Raw genomic sequence first — 13,419 nt, 5'->3', positions numbered from 1 at the left:
TACTTTTCAATAAACTATTAACCTCACTACCTTTCTTTTATAATTTTCTAATACTCCAACAACCCCATTTACCTCTTATTTTATTTAAGTGAATTAAATTGTCTAAAACTATGTTCCGGTCAAAGTGTTACATTTATTAAAACACAGAGGGAGTATTATATTTAGGGTGAGCATGGGACGGGTACCCATACAGTTAGTACTTACGGTTTGGGTAACCAATAACCAATATCACTAAAAGTAATATCCATAAACCAAACCGATAAGTTCGGGTATCCGAATTTCCGGATCGGTTATCGGGTATCCAAAAGATATCTAATAATGATAATTAAACTTAATAATGTAGTTATTATGATATGGTTTAACACTAATTAACAACAATACCACATGATCTTGACCAAATTATTAATAATATCACTAATCATTAATATTATAAAGTGATTATGAAGTAAAGTAAGAGTTTAGATTTTGGAAAAATAGATTTAAGTAGGAAAAAAACAAAAATTGCTAGTCGGATCGAATCAGGTAACCATTAATTTTAAAATGATACTTAATAACCATACCCAATAACAAATTATCGGAACGGGTACCCGAACCGTTATTGTTATCGGATCGGGTAACCTAATTTTTGAAACGGTTACGGATCAAGTTTTCGGTTTTTTGGGTAGTTTTGCTCAGCCCTAATTATATTTACGATAATATATATGTCGCAAATTAAAATACTTGTGTATATTTTGTATCCTTATCGTACTAAATTTCCTAACTTGAATAGAATTAGTATTGTAAACTCTATATATATTGATCAATGGTAAACACTCCAATTTGAGATTTTTTTTCCCGAAATCTAACATCAAATATCTAGTCATTTATACTTTATAAATAAGTTATAGGAAATTGTATACGGTATCCCTCAAGTTTCAAAAATAGAGCATACTCGTGCTAATGCACGAGATATATTATAAGCAAAAGAAAACATTACAAAGTTAGTTATTGGTGTTTTTTTAAAAAAAAAAAATAAAATAAAATAAAAAGGTGAAATGAATAGAATTTGAGCATTGGGGATTTGGAAGATTGTGGTGAAATTTGCAAATCTGACTATTAAATTATATAAAAAATTCTATATGGTGGCAGGGCAAAACATTTGTTCTATAAAGTGACACCCTACATTTTATTAATATACATAGTGACCCAATTAGCTAATTTAATGACTAACCCATCATTAATATATAGTGGTAAAGTTTGTCACCTCACTAGAGGCAATTTGTGGTGGGGATTCTCTTACCCTTCCCCCCCACTTCCAAATTGTCTTGCCCGCTAATTCGGGTCGGGTTGGACCTGTGAAAGGTTTTGGCCCGGAAGGACCCTTTTCCTTACCGTAAAAAAAATCATTAAATATCTATTTTTTATTTTATTTTTGGTAAAATATCTAATTACTAACCTACCCCTTAGTTAAATCAATAATTAAAAAAAAACATTCAACACCTCCACAACTCACTCTTCTTTCTTGGTGGCATTGAGATCTTGATCTCGAGACCAAACCCGACTCAAATATTTCTCCAAATGAATATCCCATCTCTTGAAATCAATCATATTATCCCTGAACATCATATTTTTTTGCAATTAAATTCCTCATATCCGTCAAATTTGAAAGAAAATGCCTATCAGAAGAATTCTCAGCCACTACAACACATAAAAAACATTGGAAAGGTATAAGCTAATTAAAATCAACAATGATTAACACAACACCAAACAAGGTTGGATACTGAAAATCCAACCTTTTAGACAGCACCAAGTGCCCAATGGTCGTGGCAAGCAGTGGCGATTCTAGTATGGGTTCAGTAGGTTCAGTAGGATGTTTTTCCCGAGTTTTTAGAGAGCCATGAGATAAAATTTTCTTAACGCGTCATGTATGAGATAAATTTTAGTTATAGCCAATCAAATAAGAGATTTATAAATTCTTTTAGAATAAAATAATTTAAATGCCACATAAGCAAAATTGGCGAATGAGACTTTAAAGTTTTTTTTTTTTTTCGACACAAACGACTTTAAAGTTTAAATTAATTAAATATAGTACATTATTTTTTGATATTAGAAATTTCTAAATACATAAAGAATGAGAGGAAATTCACAATTTATTTTAAAATAAAAATATTAAATGATATATTACGTTTACTACGTACAACCAATAAAATAATAATACAAAAATATTTATTTTAAAAAATACAAATAAATCGTGCATCGCACGGGCTTCATTTAGTATTAATTTATGCGCTTATAATATCTATTAAGGCGGAGATAGATCAGTGGTCGAAGGCCCGCGTGCAAGACTTGCTCCTTACACACTAGCGCGGGATCAAACCTTTGCTCTGTTGCATTGCTGGTGAGTTGTCCAATAAACCAAATTCATTTCAAAGGGGTTGAGTTCGAACCCTCTTTCCCTTTATGTCTTTTTACTTATCATTTATATAATTTTATGATCCGGAATTGATCCATGATCCGGAACTCATACAAGCCAATGAACTTAACAATTCAAAAGGGCCAAACACACGTTCAAGGGTCCAAAAAGATCAAGTTCCTATTGTCCATGGTTGTTCGTTCATGGGTCCAAGTTAGACAAAGTGCAACGCATGGGCTTTGATGTTGCTTCGTCATTATACAAGTCATGCTTGACTTGGATAGATGACTAGGCGTAGAAGGTGTTTACTTGGATGCCTTGGATTCTTTCTTTGCTTTGGGGAAAGGATCTTCTTGGATACTTGCTGTTTAGGAGGCAGCCAAAGCAAGGGAATAAAGAGGAGGTTACGCTCGGTTTTGATGGGCATTTAAGAGGGATGTTACACACCCTTTTGGACGCCACTCTTGGAGCTTAAAACTCCTTAGTTTTATTGCTTTTTATTACTAGTTAATTATATGTTTAATTTTCAGTTGTTAGGAGTAATTAGCTAAGTTTATAGTTGATGTAATAAAGCTGTAACAGTCAGCTGTTACAAGGAAGAAGCTGGACGCAGCTACAACGAGTTCCTTCAGGAACTCACCTAAAGGAACTTCGGCAGTTACTAGTCTTTATTATGTGACGATTTCCAAGGGAAACGTTACACATGAGGGCTGAGTATACCTGGTGACTTTTTGAGTTTTTTGTTGGTGACTTTTAAAGTTCCTTTTTAATTATGTTAGTTAATAGTTAATTAATGTAACTAGCTACTTCCTTAGCCTATAAAAGGAAGTTTTATGCTAGGTTGTAATTCATTCATCTATCAAACATTTTAATGAAATACAACAATTCAAGATATTTTATGTCTTATTTGTTTTAAGCTTGTGGATTCAAGTTTAGCTTAAACTCGTGGATTCGAGTTTGTGAGTTTAATCCGGAGTGTTCGGGATTAGCTTGTTTATGGTTAGTAGAGTGAGTGTTCAACTCTAACCATACTTATCCTTGATTAGTATTGCGAGTGTTCCTTGCTAATCAACCCCCGAGTTCCTCGTTGTCAAGAACTTCGTTCTTTCCTTACCTAGTTCCCACAGAAACACCTAGCCTAAACGCATAACCCATCACCCAAACACCTTAACCCATATCCGTTTCCGCATCATTTTACCTTGAAATTTCACTATATAACTCTATTCAATCATTCATATATATATTCTTTTTAGCTAGCTTATTTAATTTTATTGTTATTCACTTGTTTTACTTAGTCATTGGATTTATTTAATAATTTTAATTGTAAATTTGCATGAATGGCACGTTGTCACCCCCAAATTATGGTTGTAGCTTGTAATTGATAACTAATTCTTTCATTCTTTTTAATTTGACCTGCTTCATTCATCATGTTTGCCAATACATAAATCTTATAATCAATATATTAATTCCTAATAAGGTTAAATTATAATCAATAGATATTGTGATAAGATATATTGAGATGATTTAAATAAAAACCTACGCAACTTACGTATAAATCACAAAAGGCGATCAAAGGTGAGTATGAATAGTGCAAAAGTCAAATTAGGTCAAATAAGAAACAACGAAGGGAGTATATTATCTTACATTCCAAAACTTCGAACCCATAATAAAAAATTCTTGGAAACGCCATTGGTGGCGAGGAGGAGCAAGTGCGTAGATCGTATAGGCAGGCAAGTTTGGCTGCTGACCACAGGTTGGCCGCGGAGTTTGGCTGCTGACCACAGGTTGGCCGCGGAGGACACTATGGATGCAGCCTTATTATGCTTTTAGGGGATGTTGTGCAACCTTTTAGATAACTAAATGACATTAAGCCTTAAACAAATTGTAAGGAATTAATGCTAGATGACATAATGACATTGCATGTCACAAGTCTGGAACTAGAGCCTTAAAACGAGGCTCATCCATGTTTTATAATTTTATTTTGCACGAAAATCTATACACCTTCTTAATTAGTATAATCTTCACCAACAATATAATTAGGAGTAGTACATTTTAATAAACCAATTGACTAAGAAATGTCTTAGATATAGGACAATCTAGTTCAACCAATGCACCTAATTCACAAGAAAGTCAGACATACTAGTTATTATGAACTTTCAAGCAAATGCCAAATATAACTAAATACATTACATCTCTAGCATGCATAAAATAAAGAAAATTTTCACTTTTGCTACCACCAAAATACATGTGTTTCACTTTTGCTACCCCTTTAATTTTTTTTTTTTTTATTTTTACTACCACACAAAAACACCTTTGTTAAAATTTGCTACCACTTAACAGAAATCGTTAGAGTTCCGTTAAGTTTATTTTAAAAAAAAAAATATTAAATAAATCAATAAAAAAAAAAAAAACCAGCTGCCTCCTCCCTTCCTTCTTCTTCTTCCTCCCTTTCCATTATTTGGCTGCTCTCGTCAGCCACCCTCCCCCTGCCGGTGCCGATGGCTCCAATCTACCTCCCTTTCCTCCACCTACGCATCCCACCCCCTCCCTTATCCCCTTCTCGCTGCCACAACCCCCACCCCGAAATCGGAGAACAACCCTCCCTCCCCACCCCCCCACCGGAATCGGCCCCCTCCCCTTCCCCCACCCTGAATCGACCCCCCCACCCAAAACAGCCACCCCTAACCCAGAACCTAAAACACCGAAAACCTAGAAATCGAAAAAGGGGGGCGAGCTGAGATTCGGTGTTAGAGAGGGTAGGCGGCGGCCGGAAATTGAAAACGAAGAGAGAGAAATAGAGGACACCCGATTTTGGCCTTTAACGAGAGAGAATAAGGAGGGACCATGGAACCCGAGACACTACGAAACCCACCTTGGAATTCAGCTTGTGAAGCAGCAGCAGCAAAGAGGGTGGAGGGGATCGGAATTAATGGAGAGTGAAGGGAAAGAGAAAGGAAGGAGTGAGGAAGGAAAGAGAAAGGGTTAGGGTTTAGAATTTTCGGGGATGAGGTTGGGTTTTTGGGGGTGGTTATAGGGTTTTTCTGGCGTGACTGAGGTGGAGGTGGCGTTGGCAAGATGTAGTTCAGGGGGCAAGTGGTTGTTAGGGTGGTGGACTGGTGGCCAAAGCTTGGGGCGCCGGCCACCGGCAGGTAGGGATGGCTGATGGGAGCAGCCAAAATAATGGAAAGGGAGGAAGAAGAAGAAGGCAGGGAGGAAGAAGAGCCAGCTGATTTTTCAACATTTTTTTTTTATTTTTTTTTGGGTGGCTGACAGGGAGGCAGTTAGGGTGGCTAAGGAGGGAGGGGTGGCCGCAAGGTGACATTGAGGGTGGCTGGATCTCACTAATGGAAATAGTAACTGAATCCGTAAATTGGTAGCAAATTTTAACAAATGTGCTTTTAGGTGGTAGTAAAATAAAAAAAAAAATTTAAGGGGTAGCAAAAGTGAAACACATGTGTTTTGGTGGTAGCAAAAGTGAAAATTTCCTAAAATAAAATCTGACAACAAAAAAAATCTCAAAAATTAAAAAATTAAAAAATCAGTCAGCATAATATCTAAAATTAAGTAAATCTCCAAAACTAAATAAAATATGCATGAAATTTGTCAACATTAGTGATAATATCTCGAAAATTAATTCAGGCTTTAGTAATGCATCTTCTTCATGTGTTCTCTTCATGTTGGCACCTTCTGAACTTGTTCCAACCCCACTACTTGCTGTTACACTTTGCTTTTGTGCTGCTTTTTCCTTTGCAGTCAATCCACCTTTAAATGTTCTTATGTTGTGACCAAATTCCTTACAATTAGTGCATTTGATAGTTGTTGATCTTTTTTCCCTTTTCTTAACTTTCTCACCATATTCCCTTCTCTTATTTCTTGATGGTCGTCCAACCCCTCTCCTTAGTGGCGGTGGAAATATAGTGGGCATGTTAATATAAGGCCAATTCTCATTGTTGGGTATTGTGTTGATGGTATGAGAGTATGTCTGCTTGTACGCCGGACCGTAGTACCAGGTGCTAGTATACTTGTGAGGGTCTTCTCTAGGACTCTAGCACACATTATTGCTCTTATTGCATCCTTGCAAGGCAATTCTGATATTTTGTCATGCTCCACAGATGCAAGTTTTTTTGTTCAAACTAACCGACAACATTGACTTTCCATCCTTTATTTCATAATCCCTGGAGCACTCTCATAAGCCTTACATATTCTAGAATCCAACACTAGCTTTTGAATTCTTCTTACTATAATTATTGAAAATTAAAAATATTATTGGTCAAATTATATTGTTGGCGAGAGTGAGGGATAGGTAGATAGCTCAAGTGGTTAAAGCTTCCCTCCAAGTTGCAAGTGGTTTTGGGATCGATTCTCATCGTCCGTCCTTGTGGCTCTCTAAACACCAAAAAAAATATTATATTGTTGGCAAATGTTTCATTCAAATTTAGACATTCATTTTGAAACAGATGGACATCTCATTATAATTCTCGTTTTCCTTTTCCTTTTCAAGCGTCTCAAATGTTTTTCATTTCATTTCTTTCCTTTTTGAACACTTTGATAAAACTGACATATCTATATTTTTTCACTTATTAACTAATTGAAATTTCAAAAATACTCAACTTTTCTTTTCATTATTTGTTCCCTTACTCAATTTTGTTTGTCATTTTCTTTGCTCGATTGTATCACAATCTTATTATTACATTGCCATGTCACCATGTGATCACACATCATACTTTTTTTGGTAAATAAAACCTCATAATTAACACAAAACCTGATTACACTCTTTTTTTAGCCGGGCCCATTGATATTCAAGATTAACATATTATGTGCAGAGATAAGTTCTAATCAACATGATCATGTTGATGAATGTGCAGACTTGCATGGTGGTTTGATTATTCCTTATGTGGAGAAATAACCACCTTCGATTAGTACTCCTAGACCGTCCCATTGCAATAAAGGCAATACTTATCCCCAATTAAAACAGTTGAGACGATGCAAACGATTGTAGCTAGCAACCACATTAGTATAATATCATATGTGGAGTCTCCTAAGACTAGAATGGTATTTAAGACATGGCAAGATGTAGAAGCTTATTACAAAGAATGTGCTCAACAAAAGGGATTTAGAATAACCAAAGTCCAGGGCGTGTTCTCTAAGGGTGAGGGGAGAGACTGTATTGTCACAACATGGAAATGTGAGTGTTAGGAGAGACCTGACATGAGGGCTTAGAGGGAAGCAAAGAAGAGGGTAAAGGTGATGGACATGTGTGGTTCCGGTGGAGTAGTTAGTGGTGTAGTTTTGAATTAAGCCGACGGAAGAGGAGGTCTAAAAAATGTGAATGGAAAGGAATGATCTATGCTAGTATCAACCGTGAACGCGAGTGGGTATTGAAGAAGGTAGAGTTGGAGCATTTGAACCACACACCGACACCGGGTAAGGTGAAGTTGGTTAAAGAGTATCGCATGAAGCATTGTACTTCAAGGGTTAGGAAGAAGCTAAGTTGTTAAACTATTTTGATGACGGGGTTCCGGTTTCTTAAATTCATGGATGTCTGGCTATGGAAGGAAATGGAACTGATACCATGTCATGGACCATGAAAGACCTTTAACATGATGTGTACAAATAAAGGTTTGAAGATGGTGGGTGGAAATTCAGCTGCGATGATGATGTATTTTCAACAAATGCAATCAGAGAACCAAAATTTTTATCATGCACAACGTCTAGATGACGATGGTCGATTAAAAGATGTTTTGTGGGTTGATGCTCGTAGTCAGGTCGTTGTCTGTTTCAATGCAACTCATCTGACAAATGAGTATCATCTTCCTTTTATGAATTTTGTTTGGGTAAATCATCACGGATAATCAATTTTAGTTTGTTGGTGTGCGCTTTGGTTTCTCGCGAGGATTGCGACACATTTCTATGGATATTCAAATAGAGGTTGGAATGTATAAATAACAAAGCACCGATCGCAATACTCACCGATCAGGCAGCTGCTATGCAGAAACCCATGGAGCAGGTGATGTCGACAACTCGGCATCGATGGTACATATGGCACATAATGAGGAAAATACCGGAAAAACTTGGTAAATGTGAAAGGTATGGTGCAAGGATATACTTTATGCATATGTATTGGAAATATTACATAACATCCTGCTTAATTTTTTGTACCTCATGATTTTTATGCTAATAGGCTTTTGTTGTAATCCAGGTATCAAGAATTCAAAAACGAGCTAAAGGTCGTTGTATATGAAAGCTTTAATTTAGAAGAGTTTGAGAATGGATGGTGTGCACTTGTTACTGAGTATAAGTTGGAAAGCAACGATTAGCTCGAGAGCCTGTACAAGGAAAGACATATGTGGGTACCTGCATTCATGAAGGAATATTTTTGGGTTAGAATGAAGACAACACAAAGAGTTGAGAGTATTAACAGTTTTTTTTGATGGTTTTGTCAACCGTCACACAAATTTTTTTGAATTCCCACAGAATTTGCAAAAGCTATGGAGAAGCGTGTACGAGATGAGACTGATGCGAATGCAAAGTTCTCAAAGTATATTAGGAGACTTGCTAGTGGATTTAAGATTGAGAAGGAATTTCAGAAGTTATACACAGACACAAAGTTTCAAGAGGTCCAAACGGAGTGTACCAGAATGATGTATTGTTATCCACGTGAGGAGACTTGGGTATCAACCAATTTAATTCATTATGTCCTTGAGGACCGTGTTTGGATAGTCCCAGAAGGAATGAGTGAGGATGTAATCACTGATAGGCGCTGGTTTTATAGTGCAACATTCAACACGGACACCAAGGAGGTTTTGTGTGATTGCCGCAAATTTGAAACGCACGGTATCATGTCGCTACTAGAAATAGGTCAAATTCCGACGGACAGTTTCCGACGGACATGTATTTCCGTCGGAAAATTCAGATATTCCGACGGATTTTCTACTCCATAGGAATTCTGTAAGAAAGTTCCGACGGAATATATTTCCGTAAAAAAATATAGGCTTTTTCACGGAATATTCTGTCGGAACTTTAAACTTCTAACGGAAATAAAATCCGTCGGAAGGTTCCGACGGAAAATTCTGTCAGAACATCAAACTTCCTACGGAAATAAAGTCCGTAGGAATTTTCCTACGGAATTGAATATTCCGTCAGAACTTTAAATATCCGACGGAATATTCCGTCGAAATATAATTAAATAAAATAAAATAAATAAAATAAAACCCTGAGACCCTCACCACTTACCAGCCGCCCCTTCTTTTTCATTCACATTTTCATTTTTCTCTTTCCTCCTCCTTCTTCCTGACTTCCTCATTTCACCTTTTCTCATCCTCCTTCTCTAACGCTCTCCTTCTCCTTCTTCTCTTCCTCTCGTTCTTCTTTTCCTCTCCTTCTCCATCCTTCTTCTCTTCCTCTACGCCCCCCCTTTCGTTCTCCCTCTCGTTCTCCTTCTCCCTCCTCTTCTCCTCTCTCGTTCTTCTTCACTAACCACCAACGCTGAGGTAAACAACACCACCAACACCACCAACGCCACCAAAAACGCTATTTCGAGGTTTTCAAGTCAAACTCCGTCATTTTCGCCATCAACAACATCAAGAACACAAGGTTTTCAAGTCAAAATCGACCATGAAAACTCTAGATCTAGAGTTTTCATGGTCGAATTTGACCTCGTAAACCCAATTTCGAGGTTTTGTGTGGTCGAATTAAGGTATGTACATTGTTTTATTTTAAATTAATTTGCTATTCTTTTCGGTATTTTTTTTGAAAATTTATGGTGGTGGTGGTGGATGTTGGAGGTTGCATGGTGGGAAGATCCGGGTTTTTGTCGGAATTTTTTGATGTTTTTTGGATGGTACGGTGGTGGTTTGGGTGGTTACAGGGGTGGTGGGTGCGTGTGGTAGGTGGTGTGCGTTTGGTGGGTGGTGACTGGGCGACAGGGGGTATGGGTGCGTAGGGGGGGCAGGGGATGGGTAAGGGGTGCAGGGGGTATGGGTGCGTAGGGGGGGCAGGGGATGGGTAAGGCAGGTGTGGTGGTGCTGGGGTGGTGGGTGTGGTGGAAACCCCTTTTTTTTGGTTTTATTAAAGCACTTTTCGACGGAATTTTCCGTAGGAAGGTGGACCCCTTCCGACGGAAAATTCCGTCGGAACCTATCCTGTACCGACGGAAAATGGTCCGTCGGAATCTTGCGGCGGAATATCCATTTAAGTCAAACTGGACTCTGAGAGAAGCTATTCCGTCGGAATGGACCTTTCCGACGGAATTTCCCTCGGAATATCGCGAAATTCCTACGACATGTAATGCGATGGTGCCTTCCGACGGAATTCCATCGGAAATGGGCATTCCGACGGAATTTCAGGGTTTTCCGACGGATTTTTTCCGTCGTTGATTGGCTGTTTTCTAGTAGTGTGTGTAAGTATATAATGAGGATACTTGATCTGAATCTTGTGTTTGACATTCCAGAAAGATACATTGTTAGTCGTTGGCATAAGGATATACTAAGAAAGCACACACAGGTGAAGGTGTGGTACCATGACCCAAATAAGACAGCCGAGGTCATAAGATACAACAAATTTATCCATCCATTTGAACCAATATGTGAAGAGGCAGCTATGGTAAACGATGAAACGGTTGACAAGGTGTTAACAACTCTCGAAAATTTGGGGTATGTTATTAAGCAATGCACGAAGAGAAAGCTAGATCAAACCATAGCCTTAAGTTACCCAAACGAAAGTGGTCCATTAGTCTAACCAAGTTCCGAAGTTTCTGGGACTCGGCCATCCGTAAAAAGCTTGTCAATCCAGCAACAATATTTTTAAGTCAACCAATGTTGGTAGTACTATCTGGTAGTGAAACCGAGTTAAAAGACCCTCTTCCTAAAAAGTAAGGACTTTGTTGAAATCGGATTAAAAAAGCCAAGCACTACCAAGAAGGGCCAAAACAAGGTACCTTCCCTTCCTATTAGGTAAGACGAAATCTTGATGCGAACCAACATTATGACCCGTCTCATCAAATCGATATTGTTCCTAATGATGACCTGCTTATCTACAATGACATTGGTTGGTGTTCTGTTATATCGGACACAGTATAACCGTGCCCGGCGTGTCTTTGTTGTTCCTTTTAGTATACTAAGTATTGATGGTTGTGTATTGTTGACCTCGATATTTACCTTTGTTTTAGCTTTATGTCAATAATGCTTTGTAATTTGGATATGTAATATGATTATAAACTTTTCTGTGTTGTATCGTATGATGTATTCTATGCAATTCAAGTTAACGACTGTGAAAGATGCTTAATATAATATAATCGACCACCTAAAATATAATCGACCACACTTTAATATTAATCGACCATGTAAAATATAATCGACCACATTTTAATAGCCTTATAGAATTGATTACTTTAATATATTAGTAGGCCCAATTTGTTCTATTTAGATCCGTTGGCCCAAGTCGGTTTTATATATATATATATAGGAGTTGGATCATGTGAAAACTACCCTTAAGTAAAGCTGAAAACACAAAATCTTAACCATAGATTCAAACTCATCTTATCCTACCGTAGGGGTTTTTTTCCCAACCTTTTAGTTTCTCTCTCCTCATTTCTACATTCTTCCTCAAACTTCATACTACTTCTCCAATGCATAGTTGTAATTGATTCGATTCTTCATCAAATTGGTTCCTAATATCGTCTACGATCTATCTAAGGAAATCGTTTATAATTTTGCTTTATTTTAGCTTTTAATCAATGTTTTTTTAGCATTTTTTTTTAGTTTTACGTTTCTGATTTGTGTAATTTTTGAGTATTTCGTTTCTAATTTTTTTTATTGTTTTTTGAGTTATTAATTTGCATTTTTCATAATTTCTTCATATCGTTGTTTTTTGAGTAATTTCTTGAGTTTTTCGTTTCCGATTTGTGTAATTTTTTGAGTACTTTGCTTCTGTTTTTTTGTTTAATTTTGTAATTTTTGGCAAATTTTGTAAGTTTCGTAACTTTATTTTAGGTATTTCATTCTTAATCGAGTTTCATATGAGTTTAATTATGTTATAATTCAACTTAATTTCTTCGTTTGGCATTCTGAGCTCATCAATTTCATCATCAAATTTTTCTACGTTAATCGATCTTTTCATTGTATATTGATCAATTTATTAAATTTTTTACCACTTAATTTTTTATTTTCAATTTGTGTTTGATTTTTCGGCTTAATTTTTTGAATTTGATTTCGATTTTTTCGGCTTTATTTTTTCTCAATTGTGTTTGATTTTTTAATTTTAAGTTTATCAGTTTGTGCTCGATTTTCGGCTTAGTTTATCACTTTGTGTTCGATTTTCAATTTCATCATCAAATTTTCTAAACTTTGTATTTTATTCGATTATTTTTTATGATAATTTTCTAATTTTGCTGCATTTTATTGATGTATTTAGTCTGATTGTCAGAAATGTGATTTCCTTGCTTTTGTATTGCCGTAGAAATTGTTTATATATACAACCTATAATTGGACAGTAAGTTGTTCGTTTGTGTATAGGTGTGTGATTGGGTGAAAGTTCTGTTTGTGATTGTGAGCGTGTTGATTTCACTCCTGTGTGTTGTGATGTGCAGATATGTGATTTTGCCTATTAATGGGTTGTTATATGCTGTGTATAAGAAAGAATGTGATTGGTTAAGTTCTGCTTGTGATTGTGAACGATATTTTGCTTAATTCTGCAGTAGATTTGTACATTTTCATTTAAGATTTTATTCGAACATTAGTGCAGATCATCCATGACAGTCTAGACATGTGAGTTATTGTTATTATTCCACTCAAAGAGTTGGAGAGTTGAATGTTAGTACCAAGTGGTCAATTGTATTGTTATCCTACTATAGACTTTCTTTTGAAGTAATGGTACCAAAATCTAAGTGCACTCTGATATGGAGCTAGACATGTATTGCTTTGTGAATCATAGCCTCATAGGCTTATATCTGTTTTTAAGAATGATTATTATAAACTTGTTACAATTATATAGTATCTAGGAAAGATGGAGCTAGTTGGGGCTTTGGGGGG

General features: G+C 36.5%; 1 protein-coding gene across 1 annotated transcript; it reads left to right on the top strand.

Moving 5' to 3' along the window:
* Positions 1-8,880: 8,880 nt before the first annotated feature.
* Positions 8,881-13,077, top strand: LOC110738506. Its single transcript, XM_021918918.1, has 4 exons — positions 8,881-9,226; positions 10,842-11,043; positions 12,803-12,880; positions 12,978-13,077. The coding sequence occupies exons 1-4, from the start codon at positions 8,881-8,883 to the stop codon at positions 13,075-13,077; spliced, it is 726 nt and encodes a 241-aa protein (XP_021774610.1).
* Positions 13,078-13,419: the final 342 nt, after the last annotated feature.

This window comes from Chenopodium quinoa, unplaced genomic scaffold (assembly GCF_001683475.1).
Source record: "Chenopodium quinoa cultivar QQ74 unplaced genomic scaffold, ASM168347v1, whole genome shotgun sequence".
Taxonomy (NCBI): Eukaryota; Viridiplantae; Streptophyta; class Magnoliopsida; order Caryophyllales; family Amaranthaceae; genus Chenopodium; species Chenopodium quinoa.
This window is presented reverse-complemented; position numbering and strand designations above follow the sequence as displayed.

What these genes read in the sequence shown, in the direction of transcription:
- LOC110738506 (XM_021918918.1), top strand. Translation starts at nt 8,881, where the DNA reads ATGGAGAAGCGTGTACGAGATGAGACTGATGCGAATGCAAAGTTCTCA. An exon ending in ACAACTCTCGAAAATTTGGG is followed by an intron (nt 11,044 to 12,802) that starts GTATGTTATTAA and finishes TGATGTATTTAG; the next exon opens with TCTGATTGTCAGAAATGTGA. An exon ending in ATACAACCTATAATTGGACA is followed by an intron (nt 12,881 to 12,977) that starts GTAAGTTGTTCG and finishes TGTGATGTGCAG; the next exon opens with ATATGTGATTTTGCCTATTA.